General features: G+C 50.4%; 1 protein-coding gene and 1 long non-coding RNA gene across 13 annotated transcripts in view; one reads left to right on the top strand and one right to left on the bottom strand.

Moving 5' to 3' along the window:
• Positions 1-11,727: 11,727 nt before the first annotated feature.
• On the bottom strand, positions 11,728-15,235 carry LOC142874313 (uncharacterized). Of its 2 annotated transcripts, none has more exons than XR_012922136.1 (3): positions 15,126-15,235; positions 13,253-13,351; positions 11,728-12,500 (listed from the first exon to the last, which is right to left on the bottom strand). It is a non-coding gene; the product is annotated as an uncharacterized LOC142874313 (long non-coding RNA). The 2 variants fall into 2 exon arrangements; XR_012922137.1 differs by lacking the exon at positions 15,126-15,235 and adding an exon at positions 14,628-14,710.
• Positions 14,781-25,585, top strand: part of GGTA1 (glycoprotein alpha-galactosyltransferase 1 (inactive)) — a 64,931-nt gene continuing 54,126 nt past the window's right edge. For 2 of the 11 annotated variants that reach the window (XM_012771748.3, XM_076009011.1), the window contains exons 1-2: positions 14,785-14,953; positions 17,833-17,906. In XM_012771748.3, the coding sequence (XP_012627202.1) occupies positions 17,847-17,906 (60 nt within the window). In that variant the 5' untranslated portion in view covers positions 14,785-14,953; positions 17,833-17,846. Of the gene's footprint in view, positions 14,954-15,644; positions 16,076-17,832; positions 17,975-25,585 lie in introns of those variants that run through there. The other 9 variants (XM_076009006.1, XM_076009012.1, XM_012771749.3 and 6 more) reach the window with 9 other exon arrangements.

The following is a 25,585-nucleotide window of genomic DNA, read 5'->3' as shown; positions in this document are numbered from 1 at the left end:
TGAGGCAGCGTGGGGGCTCGGCGGGCATTAGTTTAACCTGACACCACGAGGCGCTCTCAGGAGTCGGTTCTGTCTTGAGATAAGAGCGGTCATTTCTACAGCCCCTAGCAGCCAGTCCTCGCTGGTTGCTGGGTGTGCTGGGGGTGAACATGACCTCCCAGGCGAAGCAACTTCCATCCGGCTAAGGACGTTCCCTAAAGAAGGGGGCAGCTGTGACCTTGGAAGGAACACTCACAGAGGCTGGGACAGGTGCACCCGCTGGGGAGCGGACACCTGCCGCGCCCTGACGGCATCCACTACACCTATCAGTGGGCTCAGCTCAGGCTCACTGGAGTTGAGACGGGTGGGTCGACCTCGATATCATCAGGAGTCTCATGTAGGGGCTTGTCCAAGCCCTCTTAGTCTGGCCAAGGGCACGGACTTGGACCCAGATTGCTTTGCTTTGCTTTGCTTTGCTTTGCTTTGCTTTGCTTTTCTTTTCTTTTCTTTTCTTTTCTTTTCTTTTCTTTTCTTTTCTTTTCTTTTCTTTTCTTTCCTTTCCTTTCCTTTCCTTTCCTTTCCTTTTCTTTTCTTTTCTTTTCTTTTCTTCTTTTTTCTGAGACAGAGTCTCACTCTGTTGTCCTGGCTAGAGTGCTGTGGTATCAGCCTAGTTCGCAGCAACCTCAAACTCCTGGGCTCAAGCAATCCTTCTGCCTCAGCCTCCCAAGTAGCTGGGACTACAGGCATGCGCCACCATGCCTGGCTAATTTTCTCTATTTTTAGTTGGCCAATTAATTTCTTTCTATTTTTAGTAGAGATGGGGTCTCACTCTTGCTCAGGCTGGTTTCAAACTCCTGACCTCGAGGAATCCTCCCACCTTGGCCTCCCAGAGTGCCAGGATTACAGGCGTGAGCCACTGCGCCTGGCCCCAGATTGTATTTCTTCCACAATCTCTTGCCCTGACCATTTCTCCTGCAGGGGCTGGGGCTCCCCCGGCTGGGGAAGGGGCCTTGCCCAGCTGCACAGCATGGGACCCGGGGGTGCGGTGGTTGGGGACAGAACAGAGCATCCTCATTGGAGGTACAGCTGCAACACTTTTCTCCATACTTCAGCATCCGGGCATGTGGACAAGCTTCGGGTGAGCTCTTGCAAACATGTCCCTCTGGTTCCCACAAAGAACGCAGAAATAACGGGGTGGGTGAGAATGGTTGAGGCTGCCAGCAAGCCTTAGTGCACCCACCGAAGTGAAAGGGGAACTGGCAGATCATACAAACCGCAGGCATTTCCTTACTTGGGCAGGGAAAACAAACCCAGGGCCACCCTGCTTCCTGTACATGCAGGTGCCAGGCAAACACCCCTCTCAGTGCGCATGCATGAGGCACACACACACACACTCACAGCCACGCACCCAGAGACATGCTCATGCACTGCCCTTGCAGACAAGCTCCCAGACGCACACGGGGGCCCATGCCCTCCACTCAGCTACACGGCCACACACACTGACACATGCACTCATGCTCCCAGCTCCAGCACGCCTATGCGCACACACAACACACGCCCATCCATGCCCCACTCCCACCACAAGGCACAAACAGGCACGTTCAGGTGAACACATGAGAATGCACACACAGCCACATACGTGCATAAATATGCAGATTCCCTCCAGCACACACACAGCTGCACACATTCATTCAACTGCATTATATTACATTTAAACATATCTGCACCCACAGAGATGAATACTCAAGCGTGCACACAGTCACAACATACCTATGCACACACACACACACACACACACACACACACACACACACACACAGACCAGTAGGCTTGACTGCCCTCCAGGCACAAACTGTTTGACCTCTCAGTAATCAAGGTGAAACACTATTCCTAGAGAGGTCTTGGTAGTCTCTTCCCTTCTCTGCCCTGCCCTCTCCTCCCTTCTATCTGTCTCAGGGGATGGGTGGCTTGAGCACTGGGTGACAGTTATAAGAAATTCAACTTGGAGATCTGGGGATTTCTCTCCTGCCTTGCATTGCTCCAACCTTTCTCCCTTGCTCAGATCACGCTGACTGCCTTTGACGGTCAGGACCAGGATTAGCAGGACCAGGTGGTAATCACCCCCCCAGGGGAAAAAAGGGTGATATCTGTCCTGGAACCCAAAGTTTGAAGAATTTGATAGTAAATATAGACAGACAAGAAAGTGAGGCCAGGCCTGGTGGCTCACGCCTGTAATCCTAGCTCTCTGGGAGGCCGAGGCGGGTGGATTGCTCAAGGTCAGGAGTTTGAAACCAGCCTGAGCAAGAGCGAGACCCCGTCTCTACTAGAAATTAAAAAAAAGAAATTAATTGACCAACTAATATATATAGAAAAAATTAGCCAGGCATGGTGGTGCATGCCTGTAGTCCCCGCTACTCAGGAGGCTGAGGCAGGAGGATCGCTTGAGCCCAGGAGTTTGAGGTTGCTGTGAGCTAGGCTGACGCCATGGCACTCACTCTAGCCTGGGCAACAAAGTGAGACTCTGTCTCAAAAAAAAAAAAGCAAGAAAGAAAGTGAGACCCAGGACTGATTCTTGGGTATGAAAAGGTGATTGTCATCTACAGTTATGGGTTGTGATGGCCCAAGAATGCCCGTCCTCTTCCTGTATCTTCACAACTACCTGTTCCAGTGCCTGACATTCCACTGTTGGATTATTCCTCGGTGTCCTGATAGTACTCTCTGCTGTCATGTGCTGCCAGGTGCCTCCCACACCTCATCTCTGGGCTCCTGAGCCGTTGGATTCCCTGTTACACAAAAGAGGACTCTGGGGAAGTTCTGGGGGGCAGTGTCATGTTCAAAGCCCCCAGCTGGTGAGGCTGAGGCAGGGTGGCAGCCTGGCTTGGTTAGAATCGAGGACTTTCTCTCTTTACTGGGGCTGCTAATTGTGGGGTCCTCCAGGCTGTGACGCCTGCCTCCAGAAACACAGGGGACTCCAAGTGTGCAAGCCTGGAGGCTCAGTGACAGTCAGACAGAAGGAGAAACACCAGGGAACCATGGGGCTGTCTAAAGGGGGGACACAGAGCTTCGGAGCAGAGGCCTCCCAACAAAGCTGCAACTCAGAAAACCAACCTGGGCTTTCAGTGCCTGCTCTCTTTTTTTTTTTGAGACAGAGTTTCACTTTGTTGCCCAGGCTAGAGTGAGTACCGTGGCGTCAGCATAGCTCACAGCAACCTCAAACTCCTGGGCTCAAGCAATCCTTCTGCCTCAGCCTCCCGAGTAGCTGGGACTACAGGCATGCACCACCATACCCGGCTAATTTTTTTTTCTATATATATTAGTTGGCCAATTAATTTCTTTCTATTTATAGTAGAGACAGGGTCTCGCTCTTGCTCAGGCTGATTTCGAACTCCTGACTTCAAGCGATCCGCCCACCTCGGCCTCCCAGAGTGCTAGGATTACAGGCGTGAGTTTTGAATACAAGATATTAAAGAAGTACACACAACAAGTAGAGAAGTGTATAAAGTAAGATGAAAAAGTTCCTTTCCCCTTGAATTCTTTTTCTTTCTTTTCTTTTTCTTTTTTTGAAACAGAGTTTTACTCTGTCACCCAGGCTAGAATGCGGTGGCATCAGCCTACTTCACAGCAACCTCAAACTCCTGGGCTCAAGTGATCCTCCTGCCTCGGCCTCCCAGAGTGCTAGGATTATAGGCATGAGCCACCACGTTTGGCTCCCCTCGAATTATTTTCTGATTTTTTTCCATGGATATGCTTTAAAAATGGGTTTATCTTCTACCTCATGCTCTGTGTCTTTCCTTTTATCACTGAACAGTGCATCATAATTAACTTTTTGCATCAGTAACATAAAGCAGACACATTCTTGTTCCTGGCTCTATAATATTCTACGAAATAGGTGTGGCAACATTTCTTTAACTGGTTCATACTGATGAACATGAGATGTCAGACGCTGTTGCAATGAGCATCCTTGTAGACCTGCCCATGTGCATGGCTGGGACCACAGGGCAGAGCAGTAGAAGTGGAATAGCTGAGACAAAGGCCACAAGCATTTATAATTTTAACAGAGACTCCCAAATTGTACTTCGAAAATGTTTGACTGATGTCACATGCCCACCAAGACTGTATGACACTAGGGTAGAACCTGAAAAATACCAGAGCAGCCCGAGAGGGAACAGACACTTTAGGGGTGGCAGTAAGTGTGTAAGCCGTATGTAAATGGATATGGGTGCCATGTTCTAGGAATCCCATAGAAAGGATTCGAGTATCCGATTGGGGAGAAAATAGAGGATGTCTCCAGGTTCCTTCCAACCCTGAGACTGTATGATGACAGAATATGAATCAGAATGACTCAGGAAGTCGAACATTTATAACTGCTTGGGCCCCCCACCAGAAGGTTCTGGTTCAGTGGCATTGGGCTGGGCCCAGGTAATATGCATCATGGGTGCTATTCCCCGGAGAAAAGCTTGATTAGTGCCAAAGGTCACTATTTCTACCCTTACGTTGCTTGAGGATGTCTGGGCCCAGGCCTGGAGGCCAACCTGCTCCCGTGGAAGGTGCCCCAACACCTGCCCCTGAGTAGCCGGCGTCACCCCCGTCTGCGGGCTGCCACTCTGCCCAGCCTCCCCCTCCCCCCAGCCAGGGCGCCTCCCAGCTGTCCAGGAGCACACGTGGCGACATATGGTCCTGTCACCATGGCACCAGGCCACTGTGTGGAAAACAAGACCCGTGGCTGGCTGCGACCAGACAGCTCCAGATGGTCTGGATGGAGGGCCCCACCAAAACTGCCCCGGAAAGAGACAGGACGGGCAGCGTGGGCGTGGCCTGAGGCAGGCTGCTGCTGCTGTGTGGTGGCTTTGGGGTCCCGCAGCCTGGCTGAAGCCAGTGCTGGCACTTAGGGCTGTACGGCACTAGAAAACCACTTTTCTTTGGACCTCAGTTTCCTCCTCTGTGAAGTGACAGTAGTTAGACCCACTTCACAGGCTGTGTCCCCAGGACTATAAGGTACAGTGGTGGGTGCGGATTTGCTCTCAGGTGCAAGAAACATCATGTGGCTCCATTTAGACATAAAACGAAATCGGGCTCAAGTCAAGAGCCCAGCATAGGCCAGGTGCAGTGGCTCACGCCTGTAATCCTAGCACTCTGGGAGGCTGAGGCAGGCGGATTGTTTGAGCTCAGGAGTTCGAGACTAGCCTGAGCAAGAGCGAGACCCTGTCTCTACTAAAAAAAAAAATAGAGGCCGGGTGTGGTGGCTCACGCCTGTAATCCTAGCACTCTGGGAGGCCGAGGTGGGCGGATTGCTCGAGGTCAGGAGTTGGAAACCAGCCTGAGCAAGAGCGAGACCCTGTCTCTACTATAAATAGAAAGAAATTAATTGACCAACTAATATATATAGAAAAAATTAGCCGGGCATGGTGGCGCATGCCTGTAGTCCCAGCTACTCGGGAGGCTGAGGCAAGAGGATCGCCTGAGCCAGGAGTTTGAGGTTGCTGTGAGCTAGACTGATGCCACGGCACTCTAGCCAGGGCAACAGAGTGAGACTCTGTCTCAAAAATAAATAAAGAGCCCAACACATTAGCTGAGGGCAGTGGCTCACACCTGTAGTCCTATCCTAGCCCTTTGGAAGGCTGAGGCAGGAGGATCACTAGGGCCCAGGAGTTGGAGGTTGCAATGAGCTGTCATCACGCCACAGCACTCTGGCCCAGGAGACAAAGTGAGACTCTGTGAAAGAAAGAAAGAAAGAAAGAAAGAAAGAAAGAAAGAAAGAAAGAAAGAAAGAAAGAAAGAAAGAAAGAAAGGAAGGAAGGAAGGAAGGAAGGAAGGAAGGAAGGAAGGAAGGAAGGAAGGAAGGAAGGAAGGAAGGAAGGAAGGAAGGAAGGAAGGAAGGAAGGAAGGAAGGAAGGAAGGGAAGGAAGGGAAAGAAGGAAGGAAGGAAGGAAGGAAGGAAGGAAGGAAGGAAGGAAGGAAGGAAGGAAGGAAGGAAGGGAGGGAAAGAAAGAAGGAAGGAAGGAAGGAAGGAAGGAAGGAAGGAAGGAAGGAAGGAAGGAAGGAAGGAAGGAAGGAAGGGAAAGAGGAAAGAAAGAAGGAAGGAAGGAAGGAAGGAAGGAAGGAAGGAAGGAAGGAAGGAAGGAAGGAAGGAAAGAAGGAAGGAAGGAAGGAAAATATGGCCTATATACACAATGAAATACTATTCAACCTTAGAAAAGAAGAGCATTCTGTTACCTGTGACAACATGGATGAACTGGAGGACATCACGCTAAGTGAAACAAGCCAGGCACAGAAGGGCAGATGCTGCATGTTCTCGCTCATGCCTTGGAACGCGGGGTCTGAAACAATCGAGCTCACAGAAGCAGAGAGTAGAATGGTGCTCATAGAGGCTGGGGGTGGAAGGAGTGGGTAGACAATGGTCAAAGGGTACAAAAGTCTCAATTAGACATAAGGAATATGTGGCTTCCTTTGAGTTCTACTGTGCAGTGTGGTGAATATAGTTAGTAGTAAAATACTGCATGTTTCAAAGTTGCTAAGAGAGTCAACTTCAAATGTTCTCATCACAAAAATGTTTAAGTATTTGAAGTGATGAATATGCTAGCTAGCTTGATTTAATTCTTTTAAATTGTATTTATAAATCGTAACATCCCTTTGTACCCCACAAATTTATACAATTATACAGTGTCGATTTGTAATAAAAAATAATGGTGCAGTAACTCTCACTTCACGCACCAGCTCTGACCTTGGTCTTACCACCGTCTCCGAGAGGCTCAGTGTCTGCGCCAGTGAGAGTCGGTGACTGGCGCACGTGGTGGCTCCACCCTCTGCTCAGCTATCCAGATGCATCACCCTGTTCTTCCAAGGGCTGATGGGAGATTCTCAGTTGCTATTCGGCAAAGTTGTGGTGGTGGCTGCTGAGGCTGAGACTGGGAGCCCTGATGTCTTGTCCATCCTCCTAGGGACACTAGGGAAGTCCTGCCACCTCCCAGGGCATTGCAATGGAATGGGGCACCCGCCTCCACTGCTCCCAGAACCCCAGATTCTGGTGAGTCTTGGGGACTCCCTCTGACCACACCCTTGGGTTCTCCCTCCCTTCCCACTCCTGCTCAAGGGCACCAGCCTCTTAACCTTCTGGCATAATCACCTTGGGCCAAGCCTGGCTTTGTACAAAACTTCTGTCCAACAAATGCTAGGGGTGGGGCGGTATTCAAACAACTTCTATTTTGGCAGTGACCGAAGGCTCCAGAGGGTCTAGCTAATGTCAGAGACAAATGACCGTGAACCAGCTCCAAGTAAGTGCTCAGGTAACAGCGAGATCCAAGGCTGGGCAGGCCCCATGTTTCTGGCCAGAACACAGCTACCTTTTGGGAGCGTGTGCACTGCAAGGAACCAAAGACCTAACTCCAAATAGCGTAACCTTGCGGGAGTCGGAAGTGGGCTGCTCCCTGGGGGAGTTAATCCAGCGGCTCATCAACATCCTTCAGGAGTCAAGGTTGTCCATCCTTCTCTGTCATCTTCATTGTCACAGGACAGCCACTGTAGCTTCCGGCCTCACGTCCTCACTCGTTTGCTCATTCATTTACTCATTCATTCACGGACACATGAAAGCACCTAATATAGGGAGATTGGACCACATCGGAAAGATGGGCCAAAGGCCGGCCTTGCAGGTGGAACTGAGGGCTTCATTTATCCAACAGTTATTTTAACAAATATTTATTGAGTGCCAGAGAGCTGAGGGTGTCGCAGTGAACAATGAGAAGTCCCTCCCCTCCTGGAGAGACAGACAATAGACACGTAAATCTATAGCAGCAAATGTCAACTGTGTGGAGAAATAAAGCCAGGTAGGTAAAGGGACAAAGAATGTGATGGGGGTGGGGTGTCACTTAAATGGAGTGGTCTGGGGAGGCTAAGTGCTCCAAGACAGCCTTTCTGCAGGGACCTGAATGGAGAGAGAAAGCTACCTGACTACAGGGGCGGAGAGAGACACACCCATTCCTGCAGGATTCAGTGACCGAAGAATTCAAAGAATATATTTATATAATTGATAATAGGAGATGACAGGAGCTCACATTGATTCAGTGGCTTATTGAATTTAGAGTCTCTTTTGCAAGACGACACATCATCTTATTTTTATCTTTATAAATCTCTGGGAGGTAGAAATAATTATCCTCCTTTTACAGATAAGATAACTGAGGCTCAAGGAGGTTAAGTCATTTTTTTTTTCTTTCCAAGGTCACACAGCAGTGGAATTCCAAGGACAGGCTGATCCCAGGCTTGTTCTACCAGATACAAATTTCATTTCTAAGGCCCAGAGGACAGCGTTCAAATTCTTGAGAGGACCTGGTACATTAGCTTTTTAAATTTGTGCTTTTAAATTTTATTTATGTACTTAATTTAAAAAATAGGATAAGACATTCTCATGGAACAATCCAAAAGTATAAAAGAGTTTACAGCAAGAACTTCCCTCCCCATTCAAATGGATTATTTCTTTCTAATGACTTTTTTTTTTAAGGTTGGGAGGAACATACTTTTAAAACTTGTGGAATGCAACTTTATAAATTTTGGTTGCGTAGGTAAAATTTTTACTTCAGCTGGTAGAATTCTTTGGCCCTGGGAGTGCTGTCAGTTTTTAAAAAATGAACCCAAAAGCATAAAAATACTTGGCTTTTTTCCTGTTTCTGCCTTTTAAAATTAGATACATGTAAATGCCAGAGGTGGAATTTAATATCCACCTCTAGAAAACAAAGGACTTCCAAGTACATAACCAAGTAAAAAGATAGGATATTTCTTCCCCTGGAAATAATGATTTTAACAGCATTTGGTTGGGGACAATAAAAGACAAAGAAGTTGATGGGTTAGTCAGTCCCTCATCTTCTATATTGTCAAGCCAGTAGGAAAGCAACGTTTGATGTCAGTCTCGAGTCAGAAAGCCTGTTTTTCTCTTTTCTTTCTTTGTTTTTTCCTTCCCTTCCTCCCTGTTTCCCCTCCTTCCTTCCCTCTGTCTCCCTCCTCTCCTCCCTTCTTCTTCACTGGATTTTTTTTTTTTTTTTGAGACAGAGTCTTGCCCTGTCACCCGGCTATAGTGTGGTGGCATTATCACAGCTCACTGCAGCCTCAAACTCCTGGGCTCAAGCCATCCTCCTGCCTCAGCCTCCTGAGTAGCTGGGACTACAGGCACAGGCCACTGTGGCTGGCTAATTTTTCTATTTTTAGTAGAGATGCTCAGGCTGGTCTCAAACTCTTGAGCTCAAGTGATCCTCCTGCCTCAGCCTCCCAGAGTGCGAGGATTACAGGCCTGAGCCACTGTGCTGGCCCTCTCCTCCTTTCTTTTTCCCTTCCCTTGTGACTTCATTTTTCAGGGGTGACTCAGATGGTAGGGTGAGGAATATCTCAGACACACCCCACCATGTCACTCTCCCTTCCCAGGGATCCTCCAGAGGCTGCTCTGTAGGGGAGGGACAACATGCTAATCCTGCTTTTCCTCTTCCAAGCCTCTCTGCCCCGACTCCTCAACTGGCCCCTCTTGCCCGGCCACGTGCCCACGCAGTGCCCTCCTGCAGGGACCCCGCTGCCCGCCCACGCCTTGGCAGGGGTGTCCCTCCCTGCCGGGCACCCCTCCCAAGTGCCTTCAGCTCATCTCCCTTCCTCCAAGACTCTGCTCTCATGTTCCCTCCTGCTTTTCCTGGCTGCCCACCCCGCTCTGGTAGCTTCTGTGACACACCTTCCCCTCTGGACTGGGAGGACTGGGAGTTTTGCCTGCCACCTGCCTGGGGCTGAGGAGCCCGTGAGAGAACACAGGGAATGCACGCTAGTTCTGCAAACTCCCAGCCTGCGATTTCCTGGAAGTCACTTCCCCATCTGGATCTCATTTCCTCATCTGTAAAGTGAGGGCGGGAGGCTGGGACCGGCCATCCCTCGGGGCTTCAGAGCTGTGTGTTGCCCTGGTTCTGTGGAGATTTTGCATTTCCTGCATCCAGTATCTCTGGGAAAAGGGCTTATCTCACTCCGGGGACATTGACATCTCTCTTCCCCACCAAGGTTGCAAGGAGGCAATTTTCTCAGCCAAGAACCTTTGGGATGTGCATTCCAAACTCTCCCTGCCAGGGCCAGCCCACCTCGCTGTTTCTGACATGGAGAATCTGAGGAAGAAAGGGACCTTGTTCAGAGAAGGGAGGACAGGACGAGGGAGGATGGAGGCTGGCAGCAGAGTGCCTGAGGGTGTGGAGATGCAAGAGGTAAACACCTCTATCAAAATCAGTGTAGCAAGCCCACAGTGGGTTAAATGGAAGGACCCAGACAGGATCCTGTTCTCAGGGGCGACCCATCTAGATGAGGCAGGCATAGAAAGAATCTCACTGTGTGGCCTTTTCATTCAGCCCCGCACCCCTTCCTCTAGCCCATCAGCACACGATTATTTCATTTCTCTTGTGTGCCGGGCACACGCTATGCCCTGGGAATGCCGGGTCAGACGTGGGCACCCTTGACTTGTGGGGCATGCTGCCAAATAAAAAATCATGTGACAAGTGCCATGAAGAGGACATACAGGGACCCTGACCCAGTGCCATTTCACCCAGGACTTTAGTCAGGTGTGAAAATGGAGAAGCATGTTTTTTTTCCCCTGTGTATTTGCAGGAGTCCTGATACATCCTGGATACCAATCTTTGCCTGGTTATCTAGGCTGCAGATACTTCTCTCAGCCTCTGGGTTTATCTGTTCATTGTTGAGGTGTCTTTTCTGTATGTTTAGCATTTTAGTGTAGTCGAATGTATCTGTGTGTTTCTTTATGGTCATTGCACTGTGTGTGTGTGTGTGTGTGTGTGTGTGTGTGTGTTTAAATACACCTTTACCTATTCTAAGGTATAAAGATATTTTCTTCTAAATGTTTTAAAGTTTCTCTTTCCTTTAGGTCTTTGATTCATCTATTATATGGTGTGTGTATGTGTGTGTGTACGTGCGTGTATTAGGAATGTAATCTTATTTTATTCGTCTGTATGGATGGCCCGCTGACCAGCAACATTTGTTAGAACTGTGGTAAAATTCATATAACATAAAATTCACATTTAAAATGGTTCAGCCATTTTAAAGCGTACAAATCAGTGGCGTTTAGAGCGTTCACAGGGTCGTGTGACCATCGCCATCTGGTTCCAGAGCATTCTCCGTCACCTCTCAAAGAAACCCCCAACCCACAGAGCAGTCTCACCTGCTCCGCCTCGCCCAGCCCCCGGCGACCACTTATCTGATTTCTGTCTCTGTGGATTTGCCTATGTGGATTATTTTATATAAATGGGATTATGCAACATGCGGCCTCTTGTGCCTGGCTCCTGTCGTTTAGCATAATGTCTTCCAGCTCCCTCCGTGCCTGCAGCGTGGATCAGCACTGCGTCCCTCCGGAGGCTGCCTGATGTTCCATTGCATTGTTTGTCCACTCCTCAACCGGCAGACATTCGGGCCGTTTCTACTTGTCGGCTACTGTGGACGGTGACGCCATGAGCACTCTCGTGCGAGTTTTTGTTTGCACGCTTCCTTTCCGTTCTTTGAGGCCCGGCAACACTTGTGAAGAGTCTGCTTTATCACCCACTAATCTGTGGTTCCTCCTCTGTCGCACGCTGCGCTCCCACACACGTGGGTCTCTTTCTGGCTTCCTCATTCTGATCCCTTGGTCTAAAAATGTCATGAACAAGACACTGCTTTTGTTGTTAGAGCTTCACATCTTTTTTTTTTTTTCTTTCTTTTTGGAGACAAGATCTCTCGCTCTGCCGCCCAGGCTGGGATGTAGGGGTGCAATCATAGCTCCCTGTCACCTCAAACTCCTGGGCTCAAGTGACCCTCCTGCCTCAGCCTCCTGGGCACTACAGGCATGCGCCACAGCACTCGGCCTTTAGGTACATCTTCACAGCTGGTTGAGCAAGTGCCCAATCCTCCCCTCCCCGTGTCCTGTCAAAACCGTCTTGGTTAAATGTGGCCCTTTGCTCTTCCATATGAATTTTAGGAGCAGCTCATCAAGTTCCACAAAAATTTCCTTGGGATTTTTTTTTTTTTTTAATTTATAGTTGATTTGAGGAGAACTGCCATCTTTGTGATGTTGACGCTTTCCCTACACACTCACAAGCCTTGTCCCTCCCACCTCAGGACATTTGCACCTGACTCTGCTTGGGCCACGCTCCCCCAACTCTGCCTCATCAATTCCCTGCTGCTGCTCCGGGCTCAGTCCTCCCAGCGGCGGGACCCTCCGCGCCTTATGGCTCCCTCTGAGCCTGAGCACCATCGCCCTGGAATTATGAACCGAGTGGTTCTTGGTTTACTACCTGCTTCCCAGTAGGCCGCAAACTCCTCCTACAATGCTGCCTAACTTGTTCACCTTGGCGTCAGCCCGCAGGACACGGGCCGGCTGGCAGATAGCAGGGTCTCTATCCATGTCTTCTGTCTCAATGTCTGTCGCATAAAGGAGACACAAGAGGAAGCTCTTCTGCCCTGGGGCATTTGGCCACATGCAGAAGGATGGCAAATAAAGTTACCTTCTTCCCTGAGCCTCTGCTTTTCCCCTGGAAAAGGGAGATGTGATTAGTATCTACGTCCCTTGGGGGGGGGGGCTGAGCATGAAAAGCGTTCCTGTGTATAAAACATGCTTGGAGCAAAGTCTGTCCCGGGGTCAGAGCTACCTGGGGGCTCACCTGCCGCACACCTCCTCTCCGTAAATTCTTCAGCCTCACCTTCCTGTAATGCTCTGATGGCTCCCAAGCCCTTTCCTGAAGTCATCCCATTTTGATTTTACTTCTGTGAATCAGTCGTCTTACCTCCATTTTGCAGATGATGCAGATGAGTCTCAGAGGGGAAGAATGACTCATCTAAGGCCTCACATCTAGAATTTCTAACCCCAAACCCAATGCTCAGAATCTTTAAAGTGTTTTCCCGCTCAGTCAGTCAGCAGAATGGCTAGTTCCACTTTGAGAACTATATGGCTCTTCTCAGATGGGGAAAAAAAAATCTAACAGGCCCACAGTATTGACTTACATTACTTTTATTTTATTTTTATTGAAACAGGCAGGTATAAACCTAAGATTAAGCCTGAACTTCTCATGCTCATTGCTCTAGAAACCAACCATAAAACCAAAACAAATCTTCAAATTAAATACAAACACAATCACAAAACCAACGAAATAATTCAAATTAACAACATTAAATCAAGTGACAAGATTAAACCTGCGACATTGGGTTTAGTGGTGGCAGAGTAGTGTTTTGGGATGTTTTCTTGTTTCCTGTGTATGTTGCCTTCTTCCCCCCCCCACACACACACCTTTTTTAATAGGGTCTTTACAGAGGTAAGTCATCTTCTTTTGGTTTTGGTCATGCTGGGCCATCATTTGAGCCACCATCGTATTCATACCATTGTTTTCTTAAAAAAAGAAAAAGAATTTATAATACAGTTTGATGGGCCAAGCAGTTTAAACAATGCGTTCCCATTCTCTTCATGCAATAAAGAAAAGTGGGGAATAATGCATAGCATAACATCACTCATTGCATATTTGCTGCGGTGCTCACCACTAATGAACTATTGCAAGTGTGTTCACAGAAGACGATAATGGCCCAATTTATCTTCCAGCAAAGGGCCCATTGTGCTGGCTGCAGTGAAGTCTCATTCCTGAGTGTGGGGCTGGGGAGTCGCTTCTCCCACCACTTTACTCCCCTGAGCCCACAGGGAAATTCCATGCTCCCACATTCCCGATGTCACCTGGCTCACCTGTAGGCCGAGTAAGTCCTTCCAGTATGCAATCAGGCCACTGTTCCTTTCTTATTAGCACGAGACCATTGAAATTATACATCATGTCTGTGCTCCGTGCCATTTTCAGGATGTCAAATGACAGTTCCAATACATTCAATTATTTAAGAAGCTAACTAGTCTACGAAAATGACACTCGGTGGCAAATGGTCCTGGCAAAAGGAAGTTTTGACTTTCCCACCCTAAAGGAGATCCTTATGAGCCCGAGGGCGGGAATGAGATGAGCCTCGTGGTAACCAGGGTAGGATGAGCAGACTGAGCCCCCCAGGTGCAGCTGATCAGAAGTGAGTCGCTTTCACAATAAGCACGGAAGTGCAAACACTGAAATGGGAATTTTTGGGTTCTCCTCTGATTAATTCTAGTAGAGATTTGCTGCACAGCCCAGGGCTGTGTAGAGCCCCATTTGTGAAACTCAGCGCTCAGAGATCGCTGTCAGTGAACGAACCCGGGGCAGGCCGGGTGCTGGGTGCTGGGTGCCTGATGGGGAGCCCCTCCTTTCCGGAGCTCGGGACCTGGGGGCCTCCAGCCAGAGCCCGCTGGCCTGTCGCTGTCTACATTTTTACTCTTCCTTCCTGGGAAACAAAGGGTGGATCAGACCTCCCAGGCTCTCGGCTTCCCCCCGTGCTTGGCCGAGTGCCAGGGTGCCGAGGCCCCTCCCCGCAGCACAGGGTGACAGACCCCAGCCCACCCTCCAGTGCCCCTTCCCTCCTCCACCGCCGCCACCAGCATCACCGCCACGTGCAGGCCGGAGAAGGCAAAAGAGGCCCAGCAACGTCATCAGGGATTTTATTTTCTATTTTTGCTGGTTTCAGGCTTTTTTCTGCCTGAGTGAAAATGAAACAAATGCCCCCTCCCTCCCCCGGCACACACACTCTCACTCTGGCTCACGCACCCGCGCGGCCGGCCTCCCAGCTGCCTGCGTCCGGGGCGGGGACCGGCTTGGCACCGACCGCGCGGGCCGGCCAGGGGGAGCGCGCCGGCCTCGCGCCCCGGCCCGTGCGCGCTGCCCGCGGCCCCGGAGCGGGCGCCCGGCCGCCGGCCCACGGGCGGGAGCGCCGCGGGCACGCCCCGCCCCGGCACGCCCGGCCCGGCCCGGGCGGAGGCAGCGCGGCGGCGGATCCGCCGCGGAGGGCGCCGCGGGGAACGGAGCGAGGCGCGGTCCTGCCCCGGCGCCACTCGCCGCGCGCCCGCCCTCGGCGCCCGCGTTCTGCGGATCAGGTGGGTCCCGCGGGGCGCCGGCCGAGCCCCAAGGCTGCGAGCCGGGCGCGGGGCGGCCGGACCCCGGGCTCGGCGCGGGGGCGGGCATGGCGGGGGCAGCGGGGCGGGCCCCTGCTCCGGCCCAGCCCTGCTTCTGCCCCGCCTGTGTCGCTGCTTTTGTTCTTGTCGCTACCTCTGTGTCCAGACCGGACCCGGTCCCTGTCCTCCTCCTGTGCCCGTCGCTGCGTCTGTCCAGCCTTCCAGACTGTTGCCCGAGGGTCTGGGGTCGCGGTCCCCCACAGGGTTCGCGGGAGCGGGGGGAGAGGGGAGACTCAGCGGGCGCGGGGTGCGACCCAGCAAGTCTCGAAAGGAGTGAGGGGTCTGTCCCCGTCTGTGGGCAGGACAGAGGCATGGCTCGTGCCCAGCACGGGAGCGGAAGGGGGTGCCTCTGGGAATGGGGAGCTGGCGGGGGAGGGGTAAAGTTGGGGCGCAGGGACCCTGGGGAGCAGGGCATCTGAGGAAGATGTCCCGGAGCCGGGGACCACGCCGGGAACCCAGCGCAGGGAAAGTTTCAGACACTGTAACTTTGGCAGCCAGCGTGCCCGCCGCCTCGGGGTGATGGGAGGCAAAAAGGCTCCCTCGCCAGCTCTTCGTACCACCTCGCCCCCGCTTGAGACGGACGCCACCCGCGTTTGAAAATGGCACGAAAACAGCCAAACAGAATGGTTGCACAAACTCTTGAAAAGCGTCCAAGAAACAGCAAAGGGGAAGAAAATGTCAGCGCACGGGGAGAGAGAGAGAGCAGGCAGAGCAACTGAGTCCCCACGTCCCCGCAGTGGCAGGCGCGAGGGAGGGGCGAGGCGCGGAGGGTGTCACCGCCGCTCCTCCAGGAAGGAACCGAGGCCCAGGCCGCCGTTTCTGTGGCTTTGGTTGTGGTTCGCACTCCTGGCTCCAGAGCAGGCCTCGCTGCCTCCTTCACTCACCTGGGACTAGGTGTGTCCCTGGAGGCAGGAGGCGCAGGGTGGAGCCCTGGCCTGGCCGCTTCCAAGCTAGGAGACACTTCCCGAAGGCCGTCAGACAGGATGCTGCCGGCCACCGCGCTTCCAGGCTCCCAGTAAGAAAGCGCAAAGCGCCTTGCGCATGGTGAGGGGCTCTGGGGGGCTGGGGTGTAGAGGATGCGGTTGTTCTGTTACACTTCTGTGCTTCTTGGGCTACACGAAGCACTTTCTGCTTTGTTCGGAGTTATCTCTAGGTGTCCTTTCGGTCTCCTGCCAGATGCCGGGCAGGCTGCAGATCCAGGTTCTCTGTTAGGAGTAACAGGTGCTCAATGAACTGAGTGAGGCAGAGCTGAACCAGTCCCTAGGGTTTACCCGGTCCCACGATTTCAAACTGTGCCCATGAGAGCCTGAGGTCGGGGAGGAGAACTGAGAGGACAGGGTCTGGCCCCTCTCTACCTTATTTTAGGTAGAGCCAGTTCAGTTCTGCCTTTATCTATCTCCCCTACCTATTGGGAAACCCCAGAGGGGGTTTTTTGGTAACAAATTCCCCAGATCCAGTCTGATCTGGTAATTTACCGCAGAGTAGCTGCGGTCAAGAGGGGTGCACAGGGATCTGGGCAAGGTCCTCCAGTGGCCAAACCTTACCAGGAAACCTGCCTCCTAAGTCACAGGCCAGCAGTGGCCTTTCTCGGGCGGAGGTGGCTCTGAGCAGCCATTTCTGTAGATGTTAGCACCCGCTCACCTACACCCTAACTCCAGGGCCCCAGGGCTGCCTTCTTACCTGCAGCCTATGAGTAATCCTCTGAGCACTTCCAGGCCTTTAGTGGGGCAATTTATGTGACTTTGTTTTACAAATTGAGGTCAAAATGAATTAGGTTCCCTACCCTCTGGGGTAGGCTACGTGTCACTATCCCATTTTATAGTTAAGGAAATGAAAGCTCAGAGAGGCCAAGTAACTCACTCATGGGCACTCAGCTATTAAATGGCAGCTGGGATTTAAATGCTCTTCTTTCTGGCTCTAAGGCTTGTGCTCTTTCCATTACATTATCTCTCAGGAGGGCTAGAAAATAGGTAATGGACAGGTGTCATGGAGACGGGGCAGAGGTGAGGGGAGAACGGCTGAAGCAGGGGTGCATTAAATGGAGGCTGAGCATTCGAATAGGTGCATTCCTTTTTTTTTTTTTTTTTTTTTTTTGAGACAGAGTCTCACTTTGTTGCCCAGGCTAGAGTGAGTGCCGTGGCGTCAGCCTAGCTCACAGCAACCTCAATCTCCTGGGCTCAAGCAATCCTACTGCCTCAGCCTCCCAAGTAGCTGGGACTACAGGCATGCACCACCATGACTGGCTAATTTTTTGGTATATATATTTTTAGTTGGTCAATTAATTTCTTTCTATTTTTAGTAGAGATGGGGTCTCGCTCAGGCTGGTTTTGAACTCCCAACCTCAAGCAATCCGGCCGCCTCGGCCTCCCAGAGTGCTAGCTAGGATTACAGGCGTGAGCCACCATGCCCAGCCGGTACATTCTTAATATTATGCACATACAATTTTATTTGAAATGAATGTGGTTTCTGCCCTGTACTTTTTCTATTTTAGATTTGTTTTATGGACATCTAAAAATTATTTTTCTAATTTTTAAGTAAAGTATAATTTTTCTTCTTTTTTTAAAATTTTTACTTTAATAATTTACATTTTCTTTTTCTCTTTTATTTAATGGAGATTTTCTAGGTCTAAAGTAAAGTACAATTTATATACATACAATCCACAAATCTTACATGTTTGGTTCATTGAGGTTTGACAGTTTGTTTATACCTTTGTAACCACCTCCCTGCCAAATGAAACATAAACTATTTACGCAACCCCACAAAGTTCCCATTTCTGATTAATTTTCCTTCTACCCTTCCAGGCAACCATTTTCTGATGATATCATCACTGATTAATTTTGTCTGTTTGTGGACTTCATGTGAATGGAATCACACCGTATGTACTCTTTCATGCCTGGCTTATTTCATCCGTAATGTTTTTGAGATTCGTCTGTGTGGTTCCGGGTATGAGTAATATGTTCTTTGTTGTTGCCGGATCGTATTCCATTGTATGGATGTACCACAATTTGTTTCTCCCTCCTGTTGTTGGTGAACATTTGGGTTATTTCCAGTTTCGGGCTATTATGTGAACATTCCTGTACAAGTCTTTTGTGAACATTTGTTTCCACCTAGGAGGGAAATTGCTGGGTTGTAGGGTGTAGCATTTTACACTCCCACAGCAATGTATGAGAATTAGGATTACTCTCCATCCTTGACAATATGTGGTATTGTCAGTCTTTTTGATTTTAGCCATTTTAGTGACTATGGAGTGGTATCCTATTGTGATTTTTACTTTCTATTTTTTATGATTGAATTTTAAGAGGTTTTGGAGAGGACAACATGAGTGGGGGGTAGAATATGAAATAAAATGGTGATGTGGAGACCATAATGGGCCATGACTTGGGAAGGAGAGAACCAAATGGTGGTTGTCATAGTGACCTTAGAAATAGGGGGTTCTCTGTGGCCCCACTGGCATTTAAAGAGCTGGAGCTTATATTCCATAAGCTGGGAAAATTCATCCATCTTCCTGGCTGTAAATGCCACTTCTATGACACTCATCTCCAGTTTTGGGCTCCCAATCCACATATTTAACTTCCCACTGGGCATCGCTTTTTGGACATCTCAAAAGGCACTGCAAACTCAATAAGTCTGGACTAGAATTATCTCACACCCAATAAAAGAAGGTTCCACTAGGTGAGACGATAAGGAAGGAGGAATGTTTAGGTGGGGAGAGATAATGAACTTAGTTCCCTGCCAAAGGGTGCAGAGCATTCCAGGAAAGTAAGGACTGGCAGTTGCACTGGGCAATTAGGAGATTACTGAAATCTACTTCGAGCAGTTTGGGTGGAGTGGAGGAAAGAAGCTGGATTGCCTATGGGTGAGAGGGAGAAACGGACACAGTGAGTATGGTCAGCTCTTTTCAGAAGTTTGTTTGAGAAGGTCGGGAGAGAGATTGAACTGCAGCTGTGGTGAGACAGGGTGAAGGAAGGGGTTTTAGGAAGAAAAAGACTAGTATAGGATCGGGGGAGGGTTCAGTCCAGGAGAGGGAAGGGATAGTGGATAGAACAAGTTGCTAGGAGGGACAGGAGGCAGAGGGGAAGGATGATTTTGAAAGAGAATGAATGACTCCATCTCTTGACACTTGGGACGTGAGTAATTGAAGGTGAGAAGATTCATCAATTAAAACAATCTAAGGTTCTTCTCAATCTGCACTTCTCATCTCACGTCTATCATGCGTATCAGGTAGCTATTGCTGTAGCCATACTGCATAACAACCCCCAAATCTTAGCTTTTGCCCACAAAGTTCTATTTATTATTCACATAACACGTCAGCTGCAGTGCAGTAGTGGTTGCATGGTTTTGTGGCTCTGCTCTAGGTGCCAGCCAGACATAAGATTTCTCTAGTGTCTTCTCAATTCCTGGACCCAAGCTGCTTCTGTCTGGTGTATGTTATTTTCTTGGTGAGAGCTGGAGCAAGAAAGAGATGACATGATGACTCTTATTGCCTCTGCTCTGAACTGGCACCCTGTCTCTTCCACCTGCTTTGCATTGTCCACATCCAGCTGTAAGTGTAAGTCCAAAGTCAACTGGGAAGAGATACAGACGATGCCTATTGGCGGTATATTGGATACTAAGGAACAATAATCCAGTTGTCTGTATATGTCTGCTAATAACTCCACAACAGAGATCTCCAGCCTAATCTCCATCTCTTTGGTACAATTGCTCAAACATGGCAATGCCCTTTCGAGTCTCTACACCTTTGCACATGTGGGAGTCATCTCCCACTCCCTCCCCACTGTCAAATCGTGGTTTGCATGATCCCACCTCTCCACCAACTGTCCCAATAGTCCTTTTAGTTCCAACCTGGCTGCCCCTGCGTAGCTCAGGCGCACCCCTCCAGCCTGGCCCCAGCTGTTACACTCTCTCTGCTGTCTGCTCCAGGCTTGTCCCCTCCAGTTCATCCCTGTGTCCCCACCGCGAAAGTCTTCTTCCCAGACCCCAGACTGATGGGGTTTTTTGGTCTCTCTGAGGCTCCCCACTGACCTAAGGATGAAGTACATGCTCCTTGGTGTGACAGCCAAGGTCCCGCCAGAAAACTTCTCTCCTTCATTGCCCTGCCCCTCTGAACCTCTGCGGTCCCCACTGCAGCTGGACTGCTTCCCTGGCTGCTCCCTCTGCCTGGACCGTCCTCCTCCCTCCCTCCCAAATCGACCTGCAGATCCCTCCTTATCTTCCAAGACCCAGCTCAGTCGCCACCAATCCCTTCCACCTGCCTCTGATGGACCAGACTGGCACTCTCCCCCAGCACCCTGGGCACACTGCAGGGTGGCACCGTTTGCCACCTGTCACAGTTTTTTCCCTCCTCCACTGTGAGCTGCTGCAGCCAGACAGCACAGCACACTGTTCTCACGACCACAGTGCTCTTTCCTCTGCACGGCACCCTCTGGGAGTGAAGGGCGGCCTCAGTCTAATCCTTAAGAGCACCCAGAGTCTGCTGATGGGTGTCTGACATTCGCTCCTGAGAGGGAGGCCAGTTGAGCTAGTTTGGGAAGTCCAAACAATGATGTTGATTTGGTCCATGGACTGAAGGCAAGGAGGTCATCATTTAGCACACTTAACCCAGAATGATTTCTAAAAGTCCTTTCAATTCTAAAAAGAGGAAATAAAAATATATTATCTAAATCTCCAGCCAAAGAGTCAATCTCGGCTTGTCCAAGCCACAGAACCCCATTACCTGCATTCAGACCCGGCCATGGGAGTTTCCCAGACTTGGGCTTCGCAGCCATTATGCTAATTTTTATGGCTGCACAGAGTCTCATAAAGCAGAGGCGATGACGGCAGTGCATGGAGATCCAATGTCCCATGCTCACATTTTTGTGCCACAGGGAAACCCTGTGCGGACTTTGACAAGGGACTTTGGTGGTGGGCATGTGCTTCCTCTGGTTCCTCTCCGAAGCTACGTGCAGTTGGCAGATGTGAATGACAGGAACAAGCATGGAGTTGCCACTTGGGCCAGGGTGTAGCTCAGACAGCGAGTGATCTGGGATGCAGGAGGAGCTTCCAGAGAGAGTGAGTGTGCAAAGCTGAAGGAGGAGGGGTTTCCAGGAGGGCATGGCCACGTGGGATGAGTGGCGCAGAGAGGTCAGGCAGAGAGAAGGGCCCTGGAAGAGATCAGCTCACTGTGAGTTGACAGCAAGATCCTGGGGAAAGTGGAAAAATAATTAAGGAATTATTACGATTAGAGTTCTCTACAATGAGGCCAGGCACAGTGGCTCATGTCTGTAATCCCAGCACTTTGGGAAGCTGAGGGCCAAGCCAGGAGGATTGCTTGAGGCCAGGAGTACAAGGCCAGCCTGGGCAATGTACCAATGTACCAAGGCCCCATCGTCCCCCCACCAAAAGAAGAGTTCCTTAGACTGGTCCACAATTTGAGAAGTGAGACTATGTACTCATTTCATGTGAGTCTCACAAAAGCCCTGTGAAAGGCCGGGCGCTGTGGCTCACGCCTGTAATCCTAGCTCTTGGGAGGCTGAGGTGGGCGGATTGCTCAAGGTCAGGAGTTCAAAACCAGCCTGAGCAAGAGTGAGACCCCGTCTCTACTATAAAATAGAAAGAAATTAATTGGCCAACTGATATATATATAAAAAAATTAGCCGGGCATGGTGGCGCATGCCTGTAGTCCCAGCTACTCGGGAGGCTGAGGCAGGAGGATCGCTTGAGCCCAGGAGTTTGAGGTTGCTGTGAGGTAGGCTGACGCCACGGCACTCACTCTAGCCTGGACAACAAAGTGAGACTCTGTCTCAAAAAAAAAAAAAAAAAAAAAAGCCCTGTGAAGTTGGTAGAATAGAAATTATTTCCCATTTTATATGTAGGGAAACTGAGGCTTAGAGTTTTAATTTCTTGATCAAAACCACTCAAGAATTTAGTGACAGAACTGAGGCATGAAAGCCGGGTCTTGACTCCCAACACAGTGTGGCTTGGAGCCCCGGGTAGGTGCTGGCGAGGGGATGAAGGTAGCTCTGAAGGTGGTAGCGGCTGTGATCTTGGCTGGGGCCCAGGGGAAGGCTCCTCCCTGGCATTGTTGGTTCTGAAACCAGCCAGAGAGAGCGAAAGGCAGCAACTGGGAGAGGCTGGGGAGGGAGAGGCCAAATCTCTCGATCAGTTGTTTTTCCGAGACAGTCTCGCTCTGTTGCTCCAGGTGCAGTGGTGTCATCATAGCTCCCTGCAACCTCCAAGTCTTGGGCTCAAGGGATCCTCCTGCCTCAGCCTCCCTGGTAGCTGGCACTACAGGTGCGTGCCACGATGCTCAGCTTATCATTCTACTTTTAGTGGAGAAGGGGCGGGGTCTCACTCTTGCTCAAGCTGGTCTTGGACTCCTGAGCTCAAGCAGTCCTCCCACCTTGGCCTCCCAGAGTGCTGGGATTACAGGTGTGAGCCACCGCGCCCGGCTTTGATCAGTTCTTAATAAGAATGTTTCAATCCATTTCAGTCTGGGTGCTCTTGTCTTGGGAGCCTTGCTTTTAATGCCCTGGACTTGGCTCCCCTTAGGGCTGGGGCACTGGAAAGGGATCTGGGTTGAAGGTGAGGTGGTCACATCCCACCGGGTGTGGTGCTACCAGCTGTGGTTGCTGGGGGAGCCTCAGTTTCCTTGTCAACCAAATGGCACAAGGCACAAGTCTAGCAAAGCTCCCAGAGCAATCCCTGCTATTAAGCAAAAAACAGAAAAATGTCCAAACCCATAGGAAATGGATGCTCAAACCCAAAACCTGTAAGGGAGATGCAGCTGTTGTGCACAAAGGAATCCCAAGTTTTTGGCTTCCTCTTGCCAGTTTTGGCACCAGAAACTGAGCTTCTGGAAGATACACCTGTTCCAGAGACTTGTGCTGTGAATCATTTATTCATTCAGCATTCACAGAGCTACCCCCAATCCATTCATTCATTAATTTATCCAGAATTTATCGAGCACCTTCTAAGTGCTGGGCTAGATACCTGAGATGGCTGCGAGCAAGACAGGCACAATCCTTGCCTGTGCAGGGGCCACAGTTTAGCTTGGGAGACAGTTGTCCAACGACTCACTGCACAGTGAGAGCCACCAGGGAGAAGCATAGGGTGTGCGACACAGGGGCCCGATCCTGTCTGGGGGGGCGGCAGGGAAGGCTTCCCCAAGGACACGACCTTTAAGCAGGGCCCTGCAGGAGTCAGGAGCTGAAGAGGGAGGAGTGTTTCAGGCAGAGGGAAGAAGCGATGAGAACCCATCACCCTGCTGTCCCTCCGGCTGCTCCAGAATCCAGACAGCCCTGGTGGCTGCAGGGACACAGAGAAGGGAGCAAGCCTGGAGCAAGGGTGACGTTAGGGTTGCCAATGTCTGCTGCACCGAAGCAGCTGCAGAGAAGCCATGAGTCCTTGAGTGGCAGGCCAGCTGTCCCAAGAGGAATTTGCCTGGCATCCGTGGGAAAAGCCAGGACAATTTTCAAAATCAGAGGCAGGGGTTCTTTTAATTGGGACTGGGCTCCCCCAGAGCAGGGACGGGGTCTGGGTTTGCTTGTGGCTGCCTAAATCTCTGGCTGTCTATGGATTGACATTTTGGGTAGTAAACTCTATTTTCATGTTAGCCGGAGCCAAGCAGAGGAAGCGAGAGTTAATATTTCTATGTGCAAATTTAATTAAGTGCTTAAGAATTCATTGATGGCATGAAAATTCAGTAAGGGAAGTGCTGAATAAATGACTGGGACTGATATATTGAGTAGCACACGAGAAGGTGCACAGGTCAGAGATACGGTTGTGAGCAACAGATGGAGATCCCAGCTCAGCGAGGCAGAAGAGGAATGCCTTGGAAGGACGTTTTTGTTGCTGACAAATTACCGTCATCCCTGAGAAAGCTGGAAAACCAAACTGGCCAGAACCAGTGAAGGCCAGGCAATAACCACGGTGAGGGTCTCGCACAGGAGCCAATTCTAGCTCTTCTGCAGCCAGAGCTGCTGTGAGTGGCATTTCTCCAGCATCTGCCTTCCTGAGGTTTCCTTAGCAAGCAAAGCCACCAACTGGCGAGGCCCACGTCACTCTCCCGAGTTCCAGGTGTGGATGAATGGACTCGGGGGAGGATCTGGCCCATTCTGCTCTGGTGCTGCTGCTGGTGGTGTTGGGATGTTGTTGCCATGAAAAGTGGGCAGCCACTAGTCCACCAATGCCACCAGAGATGGGGACCTTGTAGTGCCACTGAGTTTTGCTGGCGTAAGGAGGATCATAGAGCCACAGCTGAGGGAGGGAAAATGTCTTCTGGGGAACTTTCAGAGGGGCAGCCTGGCCTTGAGCAAGTCATTGAACCTCAGCATCCTCACATGTAAAATGGGTTGGTGTGGACTTCAGAGGCAGGGCCTACTGCCTGGCGTGTGGTGCTGTGGAATGGCAGTGCTGGTGTCATTATCAGTAGTAGAAGTAGTGGGAACTTCACTCTGCGGTTATTACAGTGCTTATGTCCTCAACGGAAGGAGACCCAGAGTAATCTAGAGAAATTCAGAAGTGACTATGCACATTTCTTTTTTAGAGACAGTATCTCATTCTGTCACCCATGCTGGAGTGCAGTAGCTCACTGCAACCTCCAACTCCTGGCCTCAAGCAATCCTCCTGCCTCGGCCTCTCAAAGTGCTGGGATTACAGGTGTGAGCCGTGGTGCCTGGTCAAGGTTCCTCGAAATGTTTACTTCCTCAGGGTACCTGAGGGATTAATTTACCAAAAATAAATAAACAAATGAATGAGCCACCATCTTCTAGACCCTTGACACATACTGTTGGAGAAAGTGGTTCTTTTGCAGAAGCAGACAGATGTACTTAGAAATCCCAGATGTGCTTCACTGCTGAAGCCTTAACAGAGGAGGAGGAACGGTCACACTCGCATGGCTGGGGGCACCCCCACCCCCCGACACACACACACCCAGGAGAGCTGGCTACGCACCACACTCTCCCACTGTCCCCTCGCGCAGGAAGAACGTAGCCTCCCCCAAACACAGACGGCCTGGGGCTGGCGATGAGCAAGTAAATGTTTCATGACCAGCTCTTTGAAAACCAAAAGCCCTAGGATGTGGTATTGTCATAGTGTAACTGTTCCCGCCATGGCCAATGTCACGTTACCACTCGAGGGGCCGGGCGTAGACGCACAGGAGCACAGTGTCGTATGGTATTTTCCACCATGCTTAGATACTATCGATACAAGGAACCTCAAGAGTATAATTAAAATGTAGTAAAATAATTAGGCAGTGATGAGTTTTTAGTATTACCTCTGTGCCTAAAACAATTCATTTAACTGTGAGTTTATCTAATTTAATTTGAAGTAAGAGCTGTGTTTAACAACTGGGTTGCTGAATTGTTGAGAATTTAACAGTTGGCTCATGCGAGCCAGGGGGAACCAACCCCAGGACGCTGCTGGCATGGGGCCCCGTGGAGAGGCCGGCACTAGGAGGCCACCCCTGAACAGTGCCCCCCGTTTGCTAACATGGCGACATCTTTTATTTGCTTTATAACCCTTTTTGCCACCTGAAATTATTCCCTTTGTTTGCTTCCCAACTGGAATGTAAGCTCC

The sequence above is a fragment of the Microcebus murinus genome, chromosome 12 (genome assembly GCF_040939455.1).
Source record: "Microcebus murinus isolate Inina chromosome 12, M.murinus_Inina_mat1.0, whole genome shotgun sequence".
Lineage (NCBI taxonomy): Eukaryota > Metazoa > Chordata > Mammalia > Primates > Cheirogaleidae > Microcebus > Microcebus murinus.
This window is presented reverse-complemented; position numbering and strand designations above follow the sequence as displayed.